Source organism: Malania oleifera, chromosome 10 (genome assembly GCF_029873635.1).
Source record: "Malania oleifera isolate guangnan ecotype guangnan chromosome 10, ASM2987363v1, whole genome shotgun sequence".
NCBI lineage: Eukaryota > Viridiplantae > Streptophyta > Magnoliopsida > Santalales > Ximeniaceae > Malania > Malania oleifera.
The window spans coordinates 52,995,854-53,015,433 of record NC_080426.1 but is presented as its reverse complement, the minus strand read 5'-3'; the positions used below and the strand labels follow the sequence as shown (position 1 = coordinate 53,015,433).

The window sequence follows — 19,580 nt, the reverse complement described above, 5'->3', positions numbered from 1 at the left end:
GATTGAGAAACATTTGGCTAGCTCTTCCAAAGGCAAATCTCAAATGGATATCAGCTCTGCTCCATCTAGTGATGATGAATCTGCTGAAAAATCTGGTGAACAAGAAGAAGAGGAAGATGAAAGTGGGTCTATGGAAGCCTCTGATTAATTTGCTTCCTCTTTGTGATGTTTAAAACTTTTTGCCTATGTATTAGTATTTCTAAGTACTTCATCGGATAGCATTTCCTTTGTGTTTGTAAGATCTACAAGTACTATGTATTACAGCTCTTCACTATGTTTTTTTTGTATCGCTCTTCCTTTTCCTTTTTGATTCATGTCCAAAGGGGGAGAGTGTTTGAGAGAAAGAAGTGCAAAAAGAAATATGCTATGGGCTTGTAAGAATATGAATGCATATGTAATGGAATGCTTGTTGTATGAATGCATTTTGAAAATGACATGATTTGTATGAATATAATTGGTATATGCTTTTGTTTATCTCATGCTTGTTGAAAGGGGGAGCCATGCGCTTTATTTCATATATTTTTTTTTTCTCTAGATTTGTCATCATCAAAAAGGGAGAGATTGTTGACCTAACAAGGCTTACAATTCTTATTTTGATGATAACAAATCATGATATGTTTAATATGGTTTGTTTCAAGTGAAAGTTTTCATGAAGAAGGCAAAGCTTAGAGAGAGCTCAAAGCTCAAAAGGATGATGAAGCTCATGATGAAAAGTACTATTTAAGAAGACTAAGAAAAGAAAGATAATCAGAAGCTTAAAGATGATAGAAGAACAAAGAATCAATTGAAGATCAAAAGAATATAGTTTTAAGAATCGTTGAATGTAAGTACTTCAAGTAAACTTCAAATATAAACTGAATTGAAGCTCTTATAAAAAAAAAAAAAAAAAGAAACTTAGAAAAGTGATGTTAGAAAAACCCTAAAGAATGTTTAAAACATCAAAATGAATGAGGGTTCAAAAGAAGAAATTTTTTTTTGAAATCTGATATACTAGGCGATTGCCAAAATAAGAAAAGTTTTCTTAAAAGAGGCAGTAAGGGGCTAGGCGACTGCCTGAGCATAGCCAGGCGCCTTGGTGGTCAAGCCAGGCAACTACCTAGGTTTTGGCAGGCGACTGCTAGTATTATGAGTTTTGCAATCCTCTATGGCAAACGACTGCCAGGTCGTGGCAGGCGACTGCCACTCGAACGTTTTTTAAAATACTCCAACGAGAAGATTTTTAAAAGGATATCTTGGGCACTACTCTTTTGAAAAACTTGGGGATTACTCCAAGTAAACTTGGAGGGCAAGGAATTACTTTGAAAACATCTACAAATAACTTCAAACTTCAAAGATTTTTACACCAAGAAATTTTCTAGCAATCAAAATTCCCTAAAAGCTCTCTAACTCTCGTGTTCATCCTACTTCAACTAGTGAGTTACTGCTGATACAAATTTCAAAGTAAAGCCTTCAAAGTTTGAATCTTTCAATACTTGAAAGATATTTGGTGATCTAAATTCAGTTTGAGCTTCAAATCCTTTTATATTTGATTTACTTTGATGTATTCTTGTACTAAATCTTGTGCTAATCTACAATGTTGTGGGAGTGTCTTTTGTACACAAACTTTTCTCTATCTTGTTTCTTGTTTATAGACGTATTAAAGATTGTAGGATTGTTGGACCGAACGAGGGAATATCATTTGGAGAGACAGGCTCTATCCTAAAGGATGGAGTGGTTGTAATCGGTATTGTTCCACCCATCAATGGAACTGAATTAGTGAATCCTTTGGTGGTTTGCCAAAGGCGAGGACGTGGGCTGGGTATAAGCTGAACCTCGTAAAACCTTGATTCTTTTCTTCCTTACTCTTTATTTTTTAGCGAAACTTAAAACCTACGTGTATGCTTTAAACTGTTAAATTCTGAGTGTATGGTTGTTAAATAGACCAGAGGATAATTCGTTTTGGCTTGATCAATATTGATTGTGGAAACCGAAAGGGACTACATTGGTTGATCATCCTAAACTTATTAATCTGAAAGTTTGTTTAATTACTAAACACAAGGAAGAAGTGTGATTGTGGAATAACACAGGGCTTATATAAATTCTGCATGCTTTACATTTTGATACAGGGCTATTGATATAAAGATCACGATTTTGATTATTTTATTGATTGGTTGTGGTTGACTTGATTTTGTGATTGCTTGTTGTGATTGTTAATATAAAACAAAGTATTAAAAAGAAAAGAATTTTAAAATCCCAATTCACCTTCCTCTTGGTAAGCTATCCTAATTTCAGGTGGATAGAGTAAAGAGGTAGAGGGTACGGGAAAGGGATCTAGGGCTGCAGTTGGTTCTGACGCAGTAGCGAATCCTGGAGAGATAACTGACTCGACGATGTGCAAGAAGCTGATACATAGAATCTCGATGATGGCCTAAAAAATCTGGTGCATTTCTCCTCTCATCTCTACCATTTAAAAATGAAGGTGCTCAAAATCATAGCGTGGATTGCCCAAGTCATCCCCTATCTGAGGCCTAGAAGGCGATGCTGGTAGAGGCGGTGCTGTTGTGGGGGCTGCTGCCTTGAATGGAGCTGCTATAGTCATGGAGGATATATCTACTATCTTCTTTTTATTCTTTGGTGTGTGGTAAGGAGGTGGCACAGGCGATCGTGCTCACTGATCCTTGAGGTCATAATAGAAATTTGGGATGGTAAACTCTGACCCAAAACTTCCTTCAAAAGGTGCCCATCTGTTGACTTTCTGTTGGGCCATGGCTACTAATTGCAGATTTTGGCGCCACGTCATTTTTGTTGTAACCTCACCAATGGGGATGTGCATATCAGGGTCACCTGGGTTAATCTTTAAACACATCAATATTGCCATGATTAGCTGGGCATAGGGAATAAGCGGTTTCCTCAGATCCTTAGCAAGCCATCTATGGGCTTTGGTGCTAGCCTCCTCATCTTTGGGTGTTTTGCGTTCCTCATATAGACCGCAATCAACTAAGGGATGGTCACTGCATACCTCTATGCACAACATAGAGGGCTAGGAGAGAATGTTGGGCCGCTCAGAATGGTGGTCAGAATCACAGATGTTTCATTGAAGAATTAGATCCCTAAGGAGCAAGTCATATGGTACTCTACTCAGAGTTGTACATGTACAACGTAGCATAATACTTCTATAATAATACTGTCTATGGAACATATGCGTGATGATGTGATGGATATTTGAAGAATCAAGTGCTTCCTATGGCGTTGTGTCAACCTCTTGGTGTGACAATGCTCTATGAATAAAATTAGGAGTAAGCTCAATCAATATGCCCTAAACATCAGTAGACCAGACCTTAGTGTCTGGATTGTGCTGCATATTCTAATAAAATTTTCAAACCAGCTCTGGATGGTAAGCAGCACTTGGTAGGGTTATTTAGTGGTCAAATTTTCATATTTCAAGGATAAAAAAATAGCACTTTTTCCTTTTGTGAGTCTGAGTCGCATCTAGCTTGAATGTGTTCATTGTTCGAAAATCATAACCGACTAGAGTCATCCTTTGCACGACCTTGTTGTTTCTTTTTTTTTCTTAAGCTGTGGTTGTGTTGTTTGGACTCGATGACATTGGTTTGGTGGTGTGTGTTGTGACCTAGACGACGTCTCATTATGAAGCTGAACATGGGCCTTCTCTAGCTTGGTGGGGGTCCAAGACGATTGGGGTTGTTTAGAAGTAATCCTAGATTTGGGACGGTGAGGCATTTGTTTTGGGGTAATGGAGAATGGGGGGTGGAAGATGAACAAATGCGAAGTGTTTGCTGACAATGGGGAAAAAAAAAAGACAGAGAGAATGAAAGGATGGGAGACCACTCACCCAAAACCATATAGGCATCGTTTGAAGGGGGTTTTGCACCAAGGGGTGAGCTTTCGGAGTTAAGGATGCTCAAGTTGTTACTGGATGTTCATTGAGGCTCGAGGAAGATGGATGAAATTTAGGTGACAAGGTCAGAAGTGGGTGCAACGGGGATCGATTGAGAGGGAGAGAGCTTGGAAGGTGAGAGATCGTAAGGGAAAAAGGGTTTTAATAGACTTTCGATCTGCTTGAACAGGTCGCGCACAGCTCAGTGCTATTCGTGAACATGGTCGAATCTCTTGGTATTTTATAAGCTCAAGGAATTTTTAGGGCATCGACTAGGTCGCTCATGTGCATGATGGTCGTGCCCTAGTCACACCCTTACTGTCCTACAACCTATCATGCAGGCTCTTACCCTATTCACACTATAATGTACAATCTAAAGATTCAAAGGGAAAAGAAAATAAGAGTACATATGCTTGGGTTGCCTCCTAAAAGTGCTAAGTTTATTGTCTTCAGCTAGATGTAGTGAAAATGTTAGCTGAACTCACCTTTGTTTGAAAAGAGGTTTCTTCCACCATTTCTTTATTGACTTATGTCTCATTTACCCATAGCAGGCCCTTCAAATAGGAGCCTGAATATTGGATTGCAAAGATTTGTTCATACAGGTCCTCCAGGTTAGATATAAAGGGGTTCTTCAGCTGAAATGTACCCTTTAGGGGGTTCCTCCATAGAATTGAGTGAATCACATCCTCAACACATTCGTCTATCATGTCAACATCCACCGCTTGGATGTCATCGGGTGGGTGTTGAGAAGTGTGGAATACGTTCAGCTGGAGCTATATGTTGCCAAAGGACACATCCATAATCCTTGACTGAATGCAAGCATTAGCCATGGCTAGGAAAGGTTGTCCTAATAGGATGGGGATCTGGTCCTTGGTTGGTTCTGTAGGTTCATTATCCAAGACTATAAAGTCAACAGGATAGTAGAACTCCTTGATTTCGACCAAGACATTCTCTATTACACCCCAGGGCCTTTTGACTAATTTATCAGTGATACTTAAGGTGACTGGGATGGGCTTAAGCTCTCCTAAATTGAATTTCTCAAACACCGAGTATGGGAAGAGGTTCACACATGCTCCTAAATCCAAAAAAGCCCTATCAATATTGTAATCACCAATTACACATGAAATAATTGGAGCACCAGGGTCTTTTAGTTTAGGAGGAAGGTGAACTACAAGAATTGAGCTCATATGCTTGGTCAGCTTCACTTGTTTATTTATGTGCACCCTTGATTTTCGATTTTGTGTGCATAGGTCCTTGAGGAACTTGGCGTATGGAGGGACTTGTTTGATGGCATCTAAGAGAGGGATGTTGACCTTAACTTGTCTAAATGTGTCCATGATGGACTCAGTGGTGGTCTCCTTCCTAGACTCGAAGGGTGCATGAAGAGCTGTAGGGTAAGGTACAAGGATGTAATGAGTAAATACTTTCTCTTTTGGGAGGATAGGTATCTTGGTATTTGCTACCGGACTAGGGGCAGGAGGGTCACATGGTTCATTTTCAGGTTCTGCCCTCATCTTCTCTCTACTCTTTTCTTGGTTTAATGTCTCCCCAACCCTAATGTTTATCTTTTTACCACTTCGAAGAGTGGTTACGACCTGGGCTTGTGCATTATATGATGAAGTTCCAGCTGTTGTTCGCATTCTACTCCATAATGTCCATTAGGGTTCACTAGAGGCTAATTGGGAAACTTACCCTCATCTCCCCTACTCAAAGAAGTAGCTAGTTGCCCCATAGTGGCTTATAGCTGGGCAATAGATTAGGAGTGAAAGTGAAGGAGTTTCCGATCCATGTGGCGATCAACCTCTATGCTCTTGAGGGTTTTCAACACTGTCTCCTAAAAAGAATCATATTGTGGTTAAGAAGGAGATATGTTGGAATAGGTGTATTCCCAAGAGGGCGGTGAATTGGATATTTAAAAATTTTCTCCTAACTCAATTCAAATTCCATAAACAGTATTATACAAACCTAGAGTCTTTCTATATAATTGAAAAACCAATCAAATATTCAAACAATGAAACACAAACATTTAAGTACTGAAATTTAAATTACAAAAATTAAAAGTCGGCACAAGAAATGTTTTTGGGGTTCGGCCAATACTACTTAGGTCCCCGCCTCAACTCGCAAGCCCGAGGATTACAACTATTGCTCACTTAATGGGTGGAGCAACACCCTTTACAACACCATGTCAAATTACTATGGCTGACCTCAACCTTTACAACCTAATCCTTACGGGTCATATCAACACCCCTTCAGACCATGCCTGAAATACAATAGATGATAAGAACTTTTGCGTACAATTCAAATGCTTTTACACAAGCCAATATGTACTACAATTCAGCATAGTAAACCATGCACTCACATATGATAGAGAATTATTGCTTAAGTGAGATTTGTTCTAAACAGTGTATCTTCTCACAACAAGATATGTATCAAAGTAAACGTGTTAATGAGTAAGATCTTTGATTCTAGAATATGTTTTCACAATGTAAGCAATCACATAATCTAAATAACCTTAAGAAAACACCTCAATAATATTTTTCAGCAATAAAATTAGGAGATAGTCAAGATAAGCTTCTCAAAAATATTTTGCAATAAGCACAAAATCTAGCCTTTGAATCTTACAACAAAGATGCAAAGATCCGAAAGCTGAAAAGAGTTATCCCAAGATAATATTTATCAATGAAATAATCTGGGATCAACTCAAGCTAACTCTTTCAAAATAATTTCAACAATAATGAATGAGAGATTATACTAGCGTTAAGATAATGTATGAAGCACAAAGCAAGTGAAAATCAAACTCCCTCTAACTTGCAATTATTTTGCAAGAAAGGAGTAAGCAAATAATACTCTCTGGTCTTGAAAATATTTTTCAAGCAAGAATATATGAGAGTATGAAATATAGGCTTGAAAATATGAAGTTATATGCAATGGGAGTTCAAGAAAGATCAAAGAGAATTTTTGCTAATCTATTTGCTAATCTCTACTTAATCTTCCCAAATGATGTAGTATATATAGACATTCATAAAAATATAACCATTTGGACACAAAGGGAATTATTAAAAACGTTTAGTCAATTTTTAATCTCGATTACCCTTAATTACCCGTGGTAAAAATGTGGCAACCCGAGAGTTTCGGTTGCCCGAACAGATTAAGTCAGAAAAGTTAACTTTTTGACTTCAGGTGCCTGAGTGAAGGTTCAGGTGGCTGGGCTAAGGCAATTTTCCAAATGCTCGAGGTTCGGTCGCCCGATGGTTAGTTCGGTCTTTTGAACTTGATACTTTGGTCGCCTAGTGTATATTTGAACTTAGAGTTTGGGTGCCTGAGGAAGGTAAAAAGTGACAGTTCATATGTTCAATCAACCGTGAATAGGGTGTTCATTTTAAGTTTGGTTGCCTAGGGCTTGGTCAACTGTTGACCTTTTTACCCATTCGGTCGACTGAGACATTTTTTATGCGTTGAGTTTGGTCACTCGACGCCCATTCAAAAATAAGGATAGGTCCTGTTTTTTGCTTAAATTTTATCCAAAATTGCATAGATATGACTTGTGAGTTTAAGGGGATTTTTTATGTGGTGCTTGAGGACCTAAGGTCAATCTAAGGCCTAGGCTTTTAAATTAAGCCCAAAAATTTAACGTCGGTCGACCGAAGTCTGCCTTAAGGTCAAACAATGGCCTTTGATTCCCTCTAGTCAATTTATGGTCCTGTCTGAGGATTAAGATCCTATAAATGCATGCAGATGCAATTATTACAGACAATAATATTGTTATAAACCCAAGAATAATAAATGCATTTACAAATAAATATGAACACGCCTTCTATGAATTTAGGTGTAATCCCAAGAGGGGGGGGTGAATTGGGAATTTTGAAAATTTTTAATTTTACATCATTAATCAGCCCCTATTTTAAGATTTAACACAGACAATCACAAGGGTTTGAAATTAATTCAATCTAATAATTTCATATTTAATTATACCCAATTAATTACCAAGTTCTTGTAAGGTTATTCAACATACACACATCCAAGATAGGTAATGAAATGTGTTGCGGAAATTAAAAGGAGAAAGGGAAGAGAGATGAGAAACACAATTTTTATGAGGTTCAGCCAACCCAGCGTACGTCCTTACCTTAAGCAACCCACTCAAGGATTCCACTAAATCCCTGCTCCTTTAATCGGGGTGGAACTTCCCTTACAACCCGCTACTTACAAGAGGTACAACTTCCTCCTAATCTGCTGCTTACAAGAGATACAACTTTCTCCTCAAACCCGATTCATAACCCGAACCATGACTACAATATAACTATTCTAAAAAAAGTCAATAATGCTTCTACACAAGTTGATGAGTACAATAAAAATCCCTAACACATAGTCATATGATAAAACTTGAAGATCAGTATGTGTGTAACGATAAAATCGTTATATGTATGATATGCTTCACAAAATTACCTTCAAGATAATATCTCTAAAAAATTATTTTCTTATAAATAAACACTTTGGAGATTTTAGGGTTTCAAACCAATCCACTTGATGCAGGAAAATCAAGATATGATCCTTGTAAAATAATCTTTAGTAGCACTTAGATCTACGTTCCAGCTATCAAGTAATTGCAAGATTAACTCTTTGAATAAAAATACGACTTGAAATATTCCCAAGATTTCTCACTCATATATATTTAAAACACTCTCAAATTGAGCAATCAAATAGTTTTTGTTGTAGTCAATCTTAGAACGATATATATATATATTCAAGAATATATGAAAGAGTTTAGTTTTATCAAATTTTTGTTTCTCAAGTTTGTATATTCAATTAGTGAACAAAATATTCGGATTGTTATTTTTGTTCCCAAGTAATATATATATTGTTGGCCTTACAAGGTTTAAAATCTTTTTATTTTGTTTTAATGCTAACAAAAAAGTGAAATTTAATGTATTTGTTTGAGTAATGTTATTTCAGGGCTCACATATGAGAAAGCAAGGTGAAAGTGCTCACAAGGATCAAATGAAGCTTAAATGAGTCAAAGCATGGATTTAAAGATAATATATGAAACCTTGAAGAATATGAGGACATGAATGAGTTGTTGAAAGTCAAGGCATATTAAAGTCCAAAGAGCCAAAGAAAGGCAAAGTGAGAAAGCTCAAAGAATATGGAAGCTTGAAGAAAACATGAACTCAATCCAAGGACAAAGCATGAAGACTCAAGAACTTAGAATGTTAATTTCTTAGAAGTCTTTATGTAGGTGCTTTAATGTTTAAAATATCGTTTGAAATACTTTGAAACTCATAGGTTAATTTATTAGAACTAGATACCTTTTAAAATACCTTAAAAATATTTTTAAAAGGTCAAAAATTATTTTAAAAATGTTAGAATCATTTTTGGAATAAAAAGTACCAAAAAGAAATTTCCCAAATGTTGTAACTTTTTATACAGCCGCATTGAGATGAATTTTTATCTATCAAAATCTCCTTATGTTAAAAGGTAGTCAACTTAAAAAGTTGTAGGATTTTATCTTAGCTTTCTTTTGACACCAAAAACACCTAATTTGGAGTTATACAGAAAAATTTATGGCCAAAACACTAAAGCGGGGTCACTGTTATCAGACGTCTGAACACTGTTCAACAAGCAAATTTTTTAACTTCTAATATTTTAAAATATAGCCGTTTGAGCTCCAAACATTCTAAAAAATTGGGAAACTCTATAAGGAAACTTTTGCAATATGGAAACAAGTTTGAAAGCCTATAAATACATGGTTTTGCAAATCAAAACTCATCCAAGAATTGAAAAATCTGCTTGTAAAACTAAAAGCACTCTTGTTCTTCCAAAGCTCTATTGTTCACTCATTGTAAAATTATTTTGCTGAGATATTCTGATGTGTTGATCCTTCCTCCTCGGAATTTCTACTGCTAATCCTCATCTAAGAAGGATATTGGTGAATTCTACACTTGAGCTTCATTGTATTTCATATTGATATTTTACATTTAAGTATATAGTGCTGAAATTGTGCTAACTTGCTCTTTAAGAGAGTATACTTGTACACAAATCTTATCTTGTGTTTCTTGTAGTTATTTGTTGGTCCAAGGATTGTTTGGATCATTGGCTAAGTAAGGGGATATTGATTAGAGAGGTGGGCTCTAGCCTAAAGGAGTGACCGAACGAGGGAATATCGTTTGGAGAAGGCGGGCTCTAGCCTTAACCAAGGAGGTTGTAAAGGTTTGTTCCACCCATCAATGGAACAGGTTTAGTGAATCCTTTGGTGGTTTGCCAAGGATAAGGACGTAGGCTGGGTATAAGCCAAACCTCGTAAAAATCTCCATCTCATTCTCTCTTTCCCGTACTCTTTATTTTCAACATCTTTAAATTGCATGGATGGTTTATTTGATAATCATATATACTACGTAATATTTGGAAATAAAAAAAACTTAAGGTTTAATTTTGATTTGGTTTATGGAAACTGAAAGGGAGTATGTTGGTTAAACCATATCTTGTGGAAACCTTACGGGAGTACGTTACTTGGTTAACATACCAAAGATAAATTTACCAAGAGTTTATTTGAGTTCTAAATATTTCGAAAGAGTGATTTGATTCATCTATACAGGGCTTTACATCAGCAAGCATAAATTCTCATTCACTACAGGGCTTGGTTCAAATTTGGAAAATATAAACAAACAACCATCTTAAGTTGTTATATTACATAAGTATTGTGTATTGGCTTGTTTGTTTACTTTATAATTTTAGTTGATTTGTTAGGTTGAATGATTGGATGTTTGTATGGTTAAAAATTAAGTAAAGAAACTAAGTTCTTGAGTGCTTAACATATTAAACAAATCAGTCACAAATTGGTTAAAAGAAATAAAATAAGTTTAAGAATTCTAAAAAGGATTTAAAAGAAATTTTAAAAGCCAATTCACCCCCCCCTCTCTTGGGAAGCTATTCCTAATTTCAATTGGTATTCGAGAGGGGTTATAGAAAATCTTAAATAGTAGCTATTAAAAGATCTAAATGGCTAACTTAGGCATAGCTCCCTTTGGAGAGGGACAATCTTCACTTAGGCCGCCAATCTTTTGTGGTTTGAACTACACTTTTTGGAAAAAAAGAATGCAAATATATCTTCAAACTATGAATTGGAAAACATGAGAAGTTGTCATGGAAGGTGACCAAATTCCCACTAAGATAGTTGGTGGAAAACAAGTTCCCAAAGAGAAAAATGATATGACCGACCTAGACTATAAGATACTACAAGTTAATGCTAGTGTTATGAATGCGTTATATTGTGCTTTAGATGCTAATGAATTTAATCTAGTAATGTCTTGTAAATTAGCTAAGGAAATATGGGATAAACTAGAAGGTACTTATGAAGGAACAACGGATGTTAGTGATGATAGGGTTGATATGCTCACAAGTGAGTATGAAGCCTTTAAGATAAACCCGGATGAATCAATTACAAATATGTTTACTAGGTTCACTCATATAATAAATTCCCTAAATGCCTTAGGAAAAACTTACTCTACTTATGAGATGATAAGAAAAATTCTACAAGGCCTTCCCTCCATGTGGGAACCAAAGGCTATTGCTATCACGGAAGGTAGAAATCTGAAAAATACATCCTTAGATAAGCTTATAGGTTCTCTCCTTACATACGAAATGGTAATGAATGAAAAGAGTGGGAAAACCAAAGCCCAAGAAAAAAATAGCCTTTAAAGCCTTAATAGAAAACTCAAGTAGTGAAATGGATGAAGATGAAGAAGCCTTCATATCTAAAAAGCTAGCAAGGATACTAAGAAGGATAAACAAATTCAAGAGAATAAATCAAAAATCAGAATCAGATGAATCAGAAGAAGAAATCGGCAAAAAGAAATCTAAAAATAAAACTCCTACATGCTATAATTGCAATAAAGCTGGACATTTAAAACCGGAATGTCCACTATTAAAGAAAGGGTCTAAAAAGAAAAACAAGAAGGCTATGAAAGCCACTACTTGGGATAGTACAAGTAGTTCGAAGAATGAAATAAGTGATCAAGAGATTGTTTACACGTGCTTTATGGCATGGGATAATGAGGAAAACTCCTCAACTAAATCTTCAAATAACTCTTGTAGTAATGAATCAAGTGATGAGGGTATGCCATCTTATGATAAACTTCAAAATGATCTATTCAAAGTACATAAGATGCCGATGAAAGCAAATAAACAAAACACCTCATTGAAGAATAAGAATGAAAGTTTAATGAAAGAGTTAGAATTCCTAAAGAATGCTGAAAGAGATAAAGACTCAAAACTCAAGCAATTAGTACATAAGTATGAATCGGCAATGAAAGAAATAGAATCCAAAAATCTTGCAGAAAAAGAGAACATCTTGAAAATTGAGAAACTAGAAAGCAAGCTACCGTATATGAGAAAGATATGTATATTTCTGAATTAGAGGATAGAATAAGAAAATTATCTCTAGAGTTAGAGAAATCACAAAAGAAGGTTGATAACAAGAAAGAGATAGAAAATCTCAAGAATCAGATTGAAGATAAAGATAAGATCATTCATAACTTCACTAAAGGAAAAGAAAATCTTGATAAGATGATTGGCTTACAAAGAATGTCTTTAAATAAAGAAGGCATTGGTTTCAATGGAATTGAAAATAAAAAGAAAAATAATTCTTACATGGGATATTTCTTGAAAGAATCCAAAGACTATACTTGCACATCTTCTAATGCTTACACAAACACCATATGTTATTAATGCAAGAAAAAGGGGCATATAAAGTTTGAATGTCCATTTAAGAGGAAAGATGTTAAAACCAAACAATTATGGAAAATAAAAGAAACTTCCCTTGAAAAATCCTCTGGACCCAAGAAAATATGGGTACCAAAAATGAAATAATGACTTCACACATATATAAAATAGAAAATGGCATTGTTGGCCAAAATCATAGGATGACTTCTTAGAAGGCTTAACTTAAGAAAATATAAAGAAAATATCAAATCTAAGCTTATTATATAAGCACCTTGATGTTACATGCTACATGCTTACTTGCCTACATGTGATGTATTGATATGGTACATGTGTATTAATTAACTTGACTTAATTTATATTGAAAAGTATGGCTCACTATGTTGAAAATTGAGAATGAGATTATTGAGCTTAAGCATAAATTTTTGATATAAGGATAATTCTTGAACATGCATGATTTTAAATGAATCACATAGATAAACATACTGCTTTTTATCTATGAGTTATGAAAGATAATAGAAGTTATATTGGTATCCATGAACTATACATTATGTGATATTAAGCTTTGGTATCTATAAAGTATTTTTGGTTTCACATGTTAAAAATTTCAATAGATATCAAATCTAAAAGCTCACTTGGTATCACAAAGTCAAATTATTTATGAGCATGATTATGTCTATGAGCATGATGTGACATTGATGATCTTAGCATGATATTGGTATTTGATATATGATATGATTCAATATTTTACATGGGATGATAAAAGCAAAATTAATAACAAAATTGAATGTATTGAATTCAGGGGGAGTCTCGTGAATCATTAATCAATTGATATCATGAATTAATTTTTTAAAATTTTAAATTGGTATCATAAAAACAATCAAATTAATATCAATTGGTATCTTGAATAAATGCGGTGAGTTACACACTACACATGCTATATTGAAAAACAATAACTTGAGTGTGTACATATGTTTGGAATACATGGTTATTGATATGCTTAAAATGATTTGTATTTGAATTTAAATCATTTCTTTTCTTTTTGATTGATGTCAAAATGGGGAGAAGTTATGAAGCAAAAATTGAGCATAATTGAGCATGAATATTATATCTATTCAAAAGAAGTATTTAAGTATTCAATATTGATTGAAAAAGCTCGTAAAACATAAAGGAAGTGATGAGCATGATTGATGAAATTAATATTGATTTTATTAAAATGAAGCTTATTGAAAGGGGGAGCTTTTTTTAAGGCTTACTCAAATTTTTGCTCCTTGTTTGTCATCATAAAAAATAGGGAGATTGTTGGCCTTACAAGGTTTAAAATCTTGTTATCTTGTTTTGATGCTAACAAACAAGTGAAATTTAATATATTTGTATGAGTAATGTTAGTTCAGGGCTCACATATGAGAAAGTAAGGTGAAAGTACTCACAAGGATCAAATGAAGCTTAAATAAGTCAAAGCATGGACTTTAAGATGATATATGAAACCTTGAAGAATAGAAGGACATGAATGAGTTGTTGAAAGCCAAGGCATATTAAAGTCCAAAGAGCCAAACAAAGGCAAAGTGAGAAAGCTCAAAGAATATGGAAGCTTGAAGAAAAGATGAACTCAATCCAAGGACAAAGCATGAAAACTCAAGAATTTAGAATGTTAATATCTTAGGAGTCTTTATGTAAGTGCTTTAATGTTTAAAATATCATTTGAAATATTTTGAAGCTCATAGGTTAATTTCTTAGACTTAGATACCTTTTAAAATACCTTACAAATATTTTAAAAATGTCAAAAATTATTTTAAAAAGGTTAGAATCATTTTTGGAATAAAAAGCACCAAAAAGAGTTTTCCCAAATGCTGTTAGTTTTTATACAGCTACATTGAGGTGAATTTTTATGCATCAAAATCTCATTATTTTAAAACGTAATCAACATGAAAGTTTTATTCTTTTCTCTTAGCGTTCTTGTGACACCAAGAACACCTATTTTGGAGTCATACAAAAAACGTTATGGCCAAAACACTGAAGTAGGGTCTCTGCTGTCAGACGTCTGAACACTATTCAACGGGCAAATTTTTTAAATTCTAATATTTTAAAATATAGCCATTTGAACTCCAAACTTTATAACACATTGGGAAACTCTAAAAGGAAACTTTTGCAACATGGAAACAAGGTTGAAAGCCTATAAATACATGATTTAGCAAATCAAAACTCATCCAAGAATTGAAAAATCTGCTTGTAAAGCTGAAAGCACTCTTGTTCTTCCAAAGCTCTCTTGTTCACTCATTGCAAAATTATTTTATTGAGATATTCTAAAGTTCTCTTGTTCCTCCTCTGAATTTCTACTGCTAATTCTCGTCTAAGAAGGGTATTGGTGAATTCTACACTTGAGCTTCATTGTATTTCATATTGATATTTTATATTCAAGTATATAGTGCTGAAATTGTACTAACTTACTCTTTAAGAGAGTATACTTGTACGCATATCTTATCTTGTATTTCTTGTAGTTCTTTGATGGTCCAAGGATTGTTTGAATCATTGGCTAAGTAAGGGGATATTGCTTAGAGAGGCGGGCTCTAGCCTAAAGGAGTGACCGAACGAGGGAATATTGTTTGGGAAGGCTGGCTATAGCCTTAACCAAGGAGGTTGTAAAGGTTTATTCCACCCGTCAATGGAACAGGTTTAGTGAATCCTTTGGTGGTTTGCCAAGGGCGAGGACGTAGGTTGGGTATAAGCCAAACCTCATAGAAATCTCCATCTCATTCTCTCTTTCCCTTACTCTTTATTTTCAACATCTTTAAATTGCATGGATGGTTTATTTGATAATCATATATACTACGTAATATTTGGAAATAAAAAAAACTTAAGGTTTAATTTTGATTTGGTTTATGGAAACTGAAAGGGAGTACGTTGGTTACACCATATCTTGCGAAAAATCTTACGGGAGTACGTTACTTGGTTAACATACCAAAGATAAATTTACCAAGAGTTTATTTGAGTTCTAAATATTTCGTAAGAGTGATTTGATTCATCTATACAGGGCTTTACATCAGTAAGCATAAATTCTCATTCACTGCAGGGCTTGGTTCAAATTTGGAAAATATAAACAAACAACCATCTTAAGTTGTTATATTACATAAGTATTGTGTATTGGCTTGTTTGTTTACTTTATAATTTTAGTTGATTGGTTTGGTTGAATGATTGCATGTTTGTATGGTTAAAAATTAAGTAAAGAAACTAAGTTCTTGAGTGCTTAAAAAATTAAACAAATCAGTCACGAATTGGTTAAAAGAAATAAAATAAGTTTACGAATTCTAAAAAGGAATTAAAAGAAATTTTAAAAGCCAATTCACGCCCCCTCTTTGGAAGCTATTCCTAATTTCATATATAAATCTTATGAGTTAAGGGAAAAAAATAAATATTTAAATTTGTAAAATACTTTTACCAAACCTCAAATCCCAAGATGAATGAAACGGTGCAGTAAGATATGAGTGTAAGCTTTTGACTCTTGAATGAGAATGCCCAAAACTTGATGTATAGAAGTTGGAATGCAGGCCTATAGAGAATTTTCATTTAACGCTCTCAAGATATATTCAAAAAGTGAGGCACTAGGATTATTAGGTTAATTTCATATGTGTTCTCGACCCTAGGTTTAATCCCAGCCGTTGGATCATTTTATCTGAACAAAATTCCATGCGTATCCCCGCTGAACCGAAGTTCTTTGCCCGAAATTCGTCGACGAGAGGACACCTTTGTCGATGAGTGTTCAATACTCATTTGTTGATGAGAGACCTATCTGAAATATTTGTACTCTCGATATTTTCTCATCGACGAGAACAACGTGTTCGTCGCCGAGTAGCCTTCATGCGTTCATCGACGAGGCCACTGGGTTCGTCGATGAGGCCTCTAAAAATTTGCCTCCAAAATTCAGTTTAACTTAGACTCTTTTAAATAAATTCTTCATGATATGCATGTGTCCTAAGGTGAGTCTAAGGTATGATTTGAGCTTCTAGCTATATCATATAAAATATGCAAATACAATGAAATCTAAATACCCATTCCTATGACTATCTTGAACTTGATGCTTGCATCTCCTTTCTTCTACTCTTTTAGTTCCATGGATTGTGCCTGGTTGTATATTCTTTCATCCTCATGGCTTCAATGACTTCCTCAACTTCCGTGCATGCTAAATAATGTTCCTGTTTACACTTTTAATGCACAGATCAAATATCAAGTGATTTTTCATTATCAAAACATGATTGGACTCATAGACTCAACAATCTCCTCCTTTTTTATGATGACAAATACACGAGTAAAAATTGAAAATGGGTTATGCCTAACAAGGCTCCCGCTTAAATAATGCACAATATAAAATTCAGCAATATGAAATATGCTCATATGCAATGTGAAAACGGGCAATAGTTTTGCATGTATAGCTCATGTATTTATGTGCTTTTCTCTTCTTGGTTAAAAAAAACTTATATGCTTCTCCCCCTTTTTGCAAACTTAAAAAAAAAAAAAAAAAAAACTTATATCTATAAAACTTATATTCTTCTCCCCCTTTTGACATCAACAAAAAGGTAGATATCCAAATGTTCTGACTTAAATATCTCATTACTGCAAAACAAATCTCAACCTCTCTCCCTATGTTATTCAATTTACTCCTTAGCCTTTCTAATATATATCTGTGTTGTGGAATCAAATGTCAATGTGTACAAACACAGTATTTCAATTTACATAGGCATGCATAAGCAAATCAGTCATTAAAATCCAAACACTACCATGCGATTACCAGGTCATGAGTTCAATGCTAGATATCCAGAGATTTTGGAAAAATTTTGATACTAAATGTTAGAAAATTTTTCCAAGTGTGATACCAAATATGATAAATTTAACCAACTGTTAATTTTGGTCCCTCGTAATTATGTAGTCTAATATAATTCTAGACAACTTCTCAACTATGCATAAAACCTAATTCATGTCTGATCTGGATAAACCTATCCTTCAGAAGTGGTTTCGTGAATATGTCTGCCCATTGTTCATCTGTACATACAAACTCAAGTGTCACATCTCCTTTTTGTACATGATCACGAAGAAAATGATGTTTAATTTCTATATGTTTAGTTCGTGAATGTAATATAGGATTTTTTGAGATGTTTATTGCACTTGTATTATCGCATCTTATAGGAATTGTGTCATAGCTAAATCCAAAATCCATCAGTTGTTCCTTCATATATAGCGTTTAAGCACAACAACTTCTTGCCACTATGTATTCTGCCTCCGCTTTGGAAAGAACAACTAAATTCTGCTTCTTTGAAAACCAAGATACTAAAGAATGTCCTAGGAAATGACATGTGTCACCCGTGCTATTGCTATCCACTTTACTACTGGAAAAATCAGCATCTGAATAGCTAATAATCTCAAAGGATGTATACTTAGGACACCATAATCTTAGTTCAAGGGTTCCTATTAGGTATCTAAGTATTCGTTTGATAGATAATAAATGCGACCTTTTTGGTACAACCTGAAATCTTGCGCACAAACATACACTGGACATTATGTTAGGTCTCCTGACAGTCAGATATAGTAAGCTACCAATCATCCCGTGATAGAGCTTGATATCCACTTGTATATCTTATTCATCTTTGTCTAATTTCAATGAAGAGCTCGTAAGTGTCCCTAGTATTTTTCCATCTTCCATATTAAACATTTTGAGTAGATCTCTAATGTACTTCGATTGATTTATAAAGATTCCATGTTTGCTTAATTGATCTGAAGTCCTAGGAAGAAATTTAATTCACCCATCATGCTCATCTCAAATTCATTTTGTATAGTACTAGCAAACTCATTGCACAACTCTTCATTTGTTGCTCCAAATATGATATCATCTACGTATACTTAAAGTAGGAGCATGTTATTATTCTTAAACTTTCTGAAAAAATGTTGTGTCTATCTTCTCTCTGATAAATCCATTATCTAGTAGAAAATCGCGTAGTCTTTCATACCAAGCTCTAGAAGCTTGCTTTAAACCGTACAAGGCTTTTGTTAGTCTATAAATGTGATTTGGATACTTATGGTTTTCAAAACCTGGGGGTTGTTCTACATAAACTTCTTCACTTATGTAGCCATTTAAAAATGCGCTTTTTACATCCATTTGATACAACTTGAAATCCTTCAAAGGAACATAGGCTAAAAGCATTTGAATGGCTTCCATTCAAGCTGCAAGTGCAAAGGTTTCCTTAAAGTCTATTCCTTCTTCCTGGTTATATCCCTGAGCTACTACGCTTGCCTTATTTCTAACAACTATCCCATGTTCATCTTTCTTGTTCTTATATATCCATTTTGTTCCCATAACTGTCTTATCTTCAGGTCTAGGAACTAACGTTCATACTTTATTTCTATCAAACTAGTTTAGCTCTTCTTCTTGCATGGACATCACCCATGATTCATCCTCAATTGCATCACTCACATTCTTAGGTTCTTCTTAAGATAGAAATGCGTAATGACTAACCATGTTTCTAAGTGAGGATCGTGTGACTACTCCACATGATGGTTCACCTAATATTTGATCAGTGGGATGATTCTTTATATACTTCCATTCTCCAGGTGGTTCATTAATCTCATCAGTATTTTTGGAGAAGGAATTTGACTCATCAATTACTACATGGATAGATTCTATAACAGTTAATGTTCGTTTATTATATACCATGTAGGCTTTACCATCTAAGGCATACCCTAGAAAGATACCTTCATCTGATTTCACATCAAACTTTCCTAAGTGTTCATTTTCTCTAAGCGCAAAACATTTATAGCCAAAGACATGAAAATACGATATGTTTGGTCTATAACCATTCCATAATTCGTAAGAAGTCTTATTTAGAGATGGTATAATCAAAACTCTATTTAGAACATAGAAGGTGGTATTTACTGCTTCAGCCCATAAGTACTTGGGTAGTTTATGTTTGTTAAGCATAGTTCTGACCATTTCTTGTATAGACCT

General features: G+C 34.5%; 1 protein-coding gene across 1 annotated transcript; it reads right to left on the bottom strand.

Moving 5' to 3' along the window:
- Positions 1 to 4,650: 4,650 nt before the first annotated feature.
- LOC131166685 (uncharacterized) lies at positions 4,651 to 5,517 on the bottom strand. Its single transcript, XM_058125262.1, has one exon. The coding sequence runs from the start codon at positions 5,515 to 5,517 to the stop codon at positions 4,651 to 4,653; it is 867 nt and encodes a 288-aa protein (XP_057981245.1).
- Positions 5,518 to 19,580: the final 14,063 nt, after the last annotated feature.

Coding starts and splice junctions, on each gene's coding strand:
- LOC131166685 (XM_058125262.1), bottom strand. CDS start 5,517: ATGCGAACAACAGCTGGAACTTCATCATATAATGCACAAGCCCAGGTC.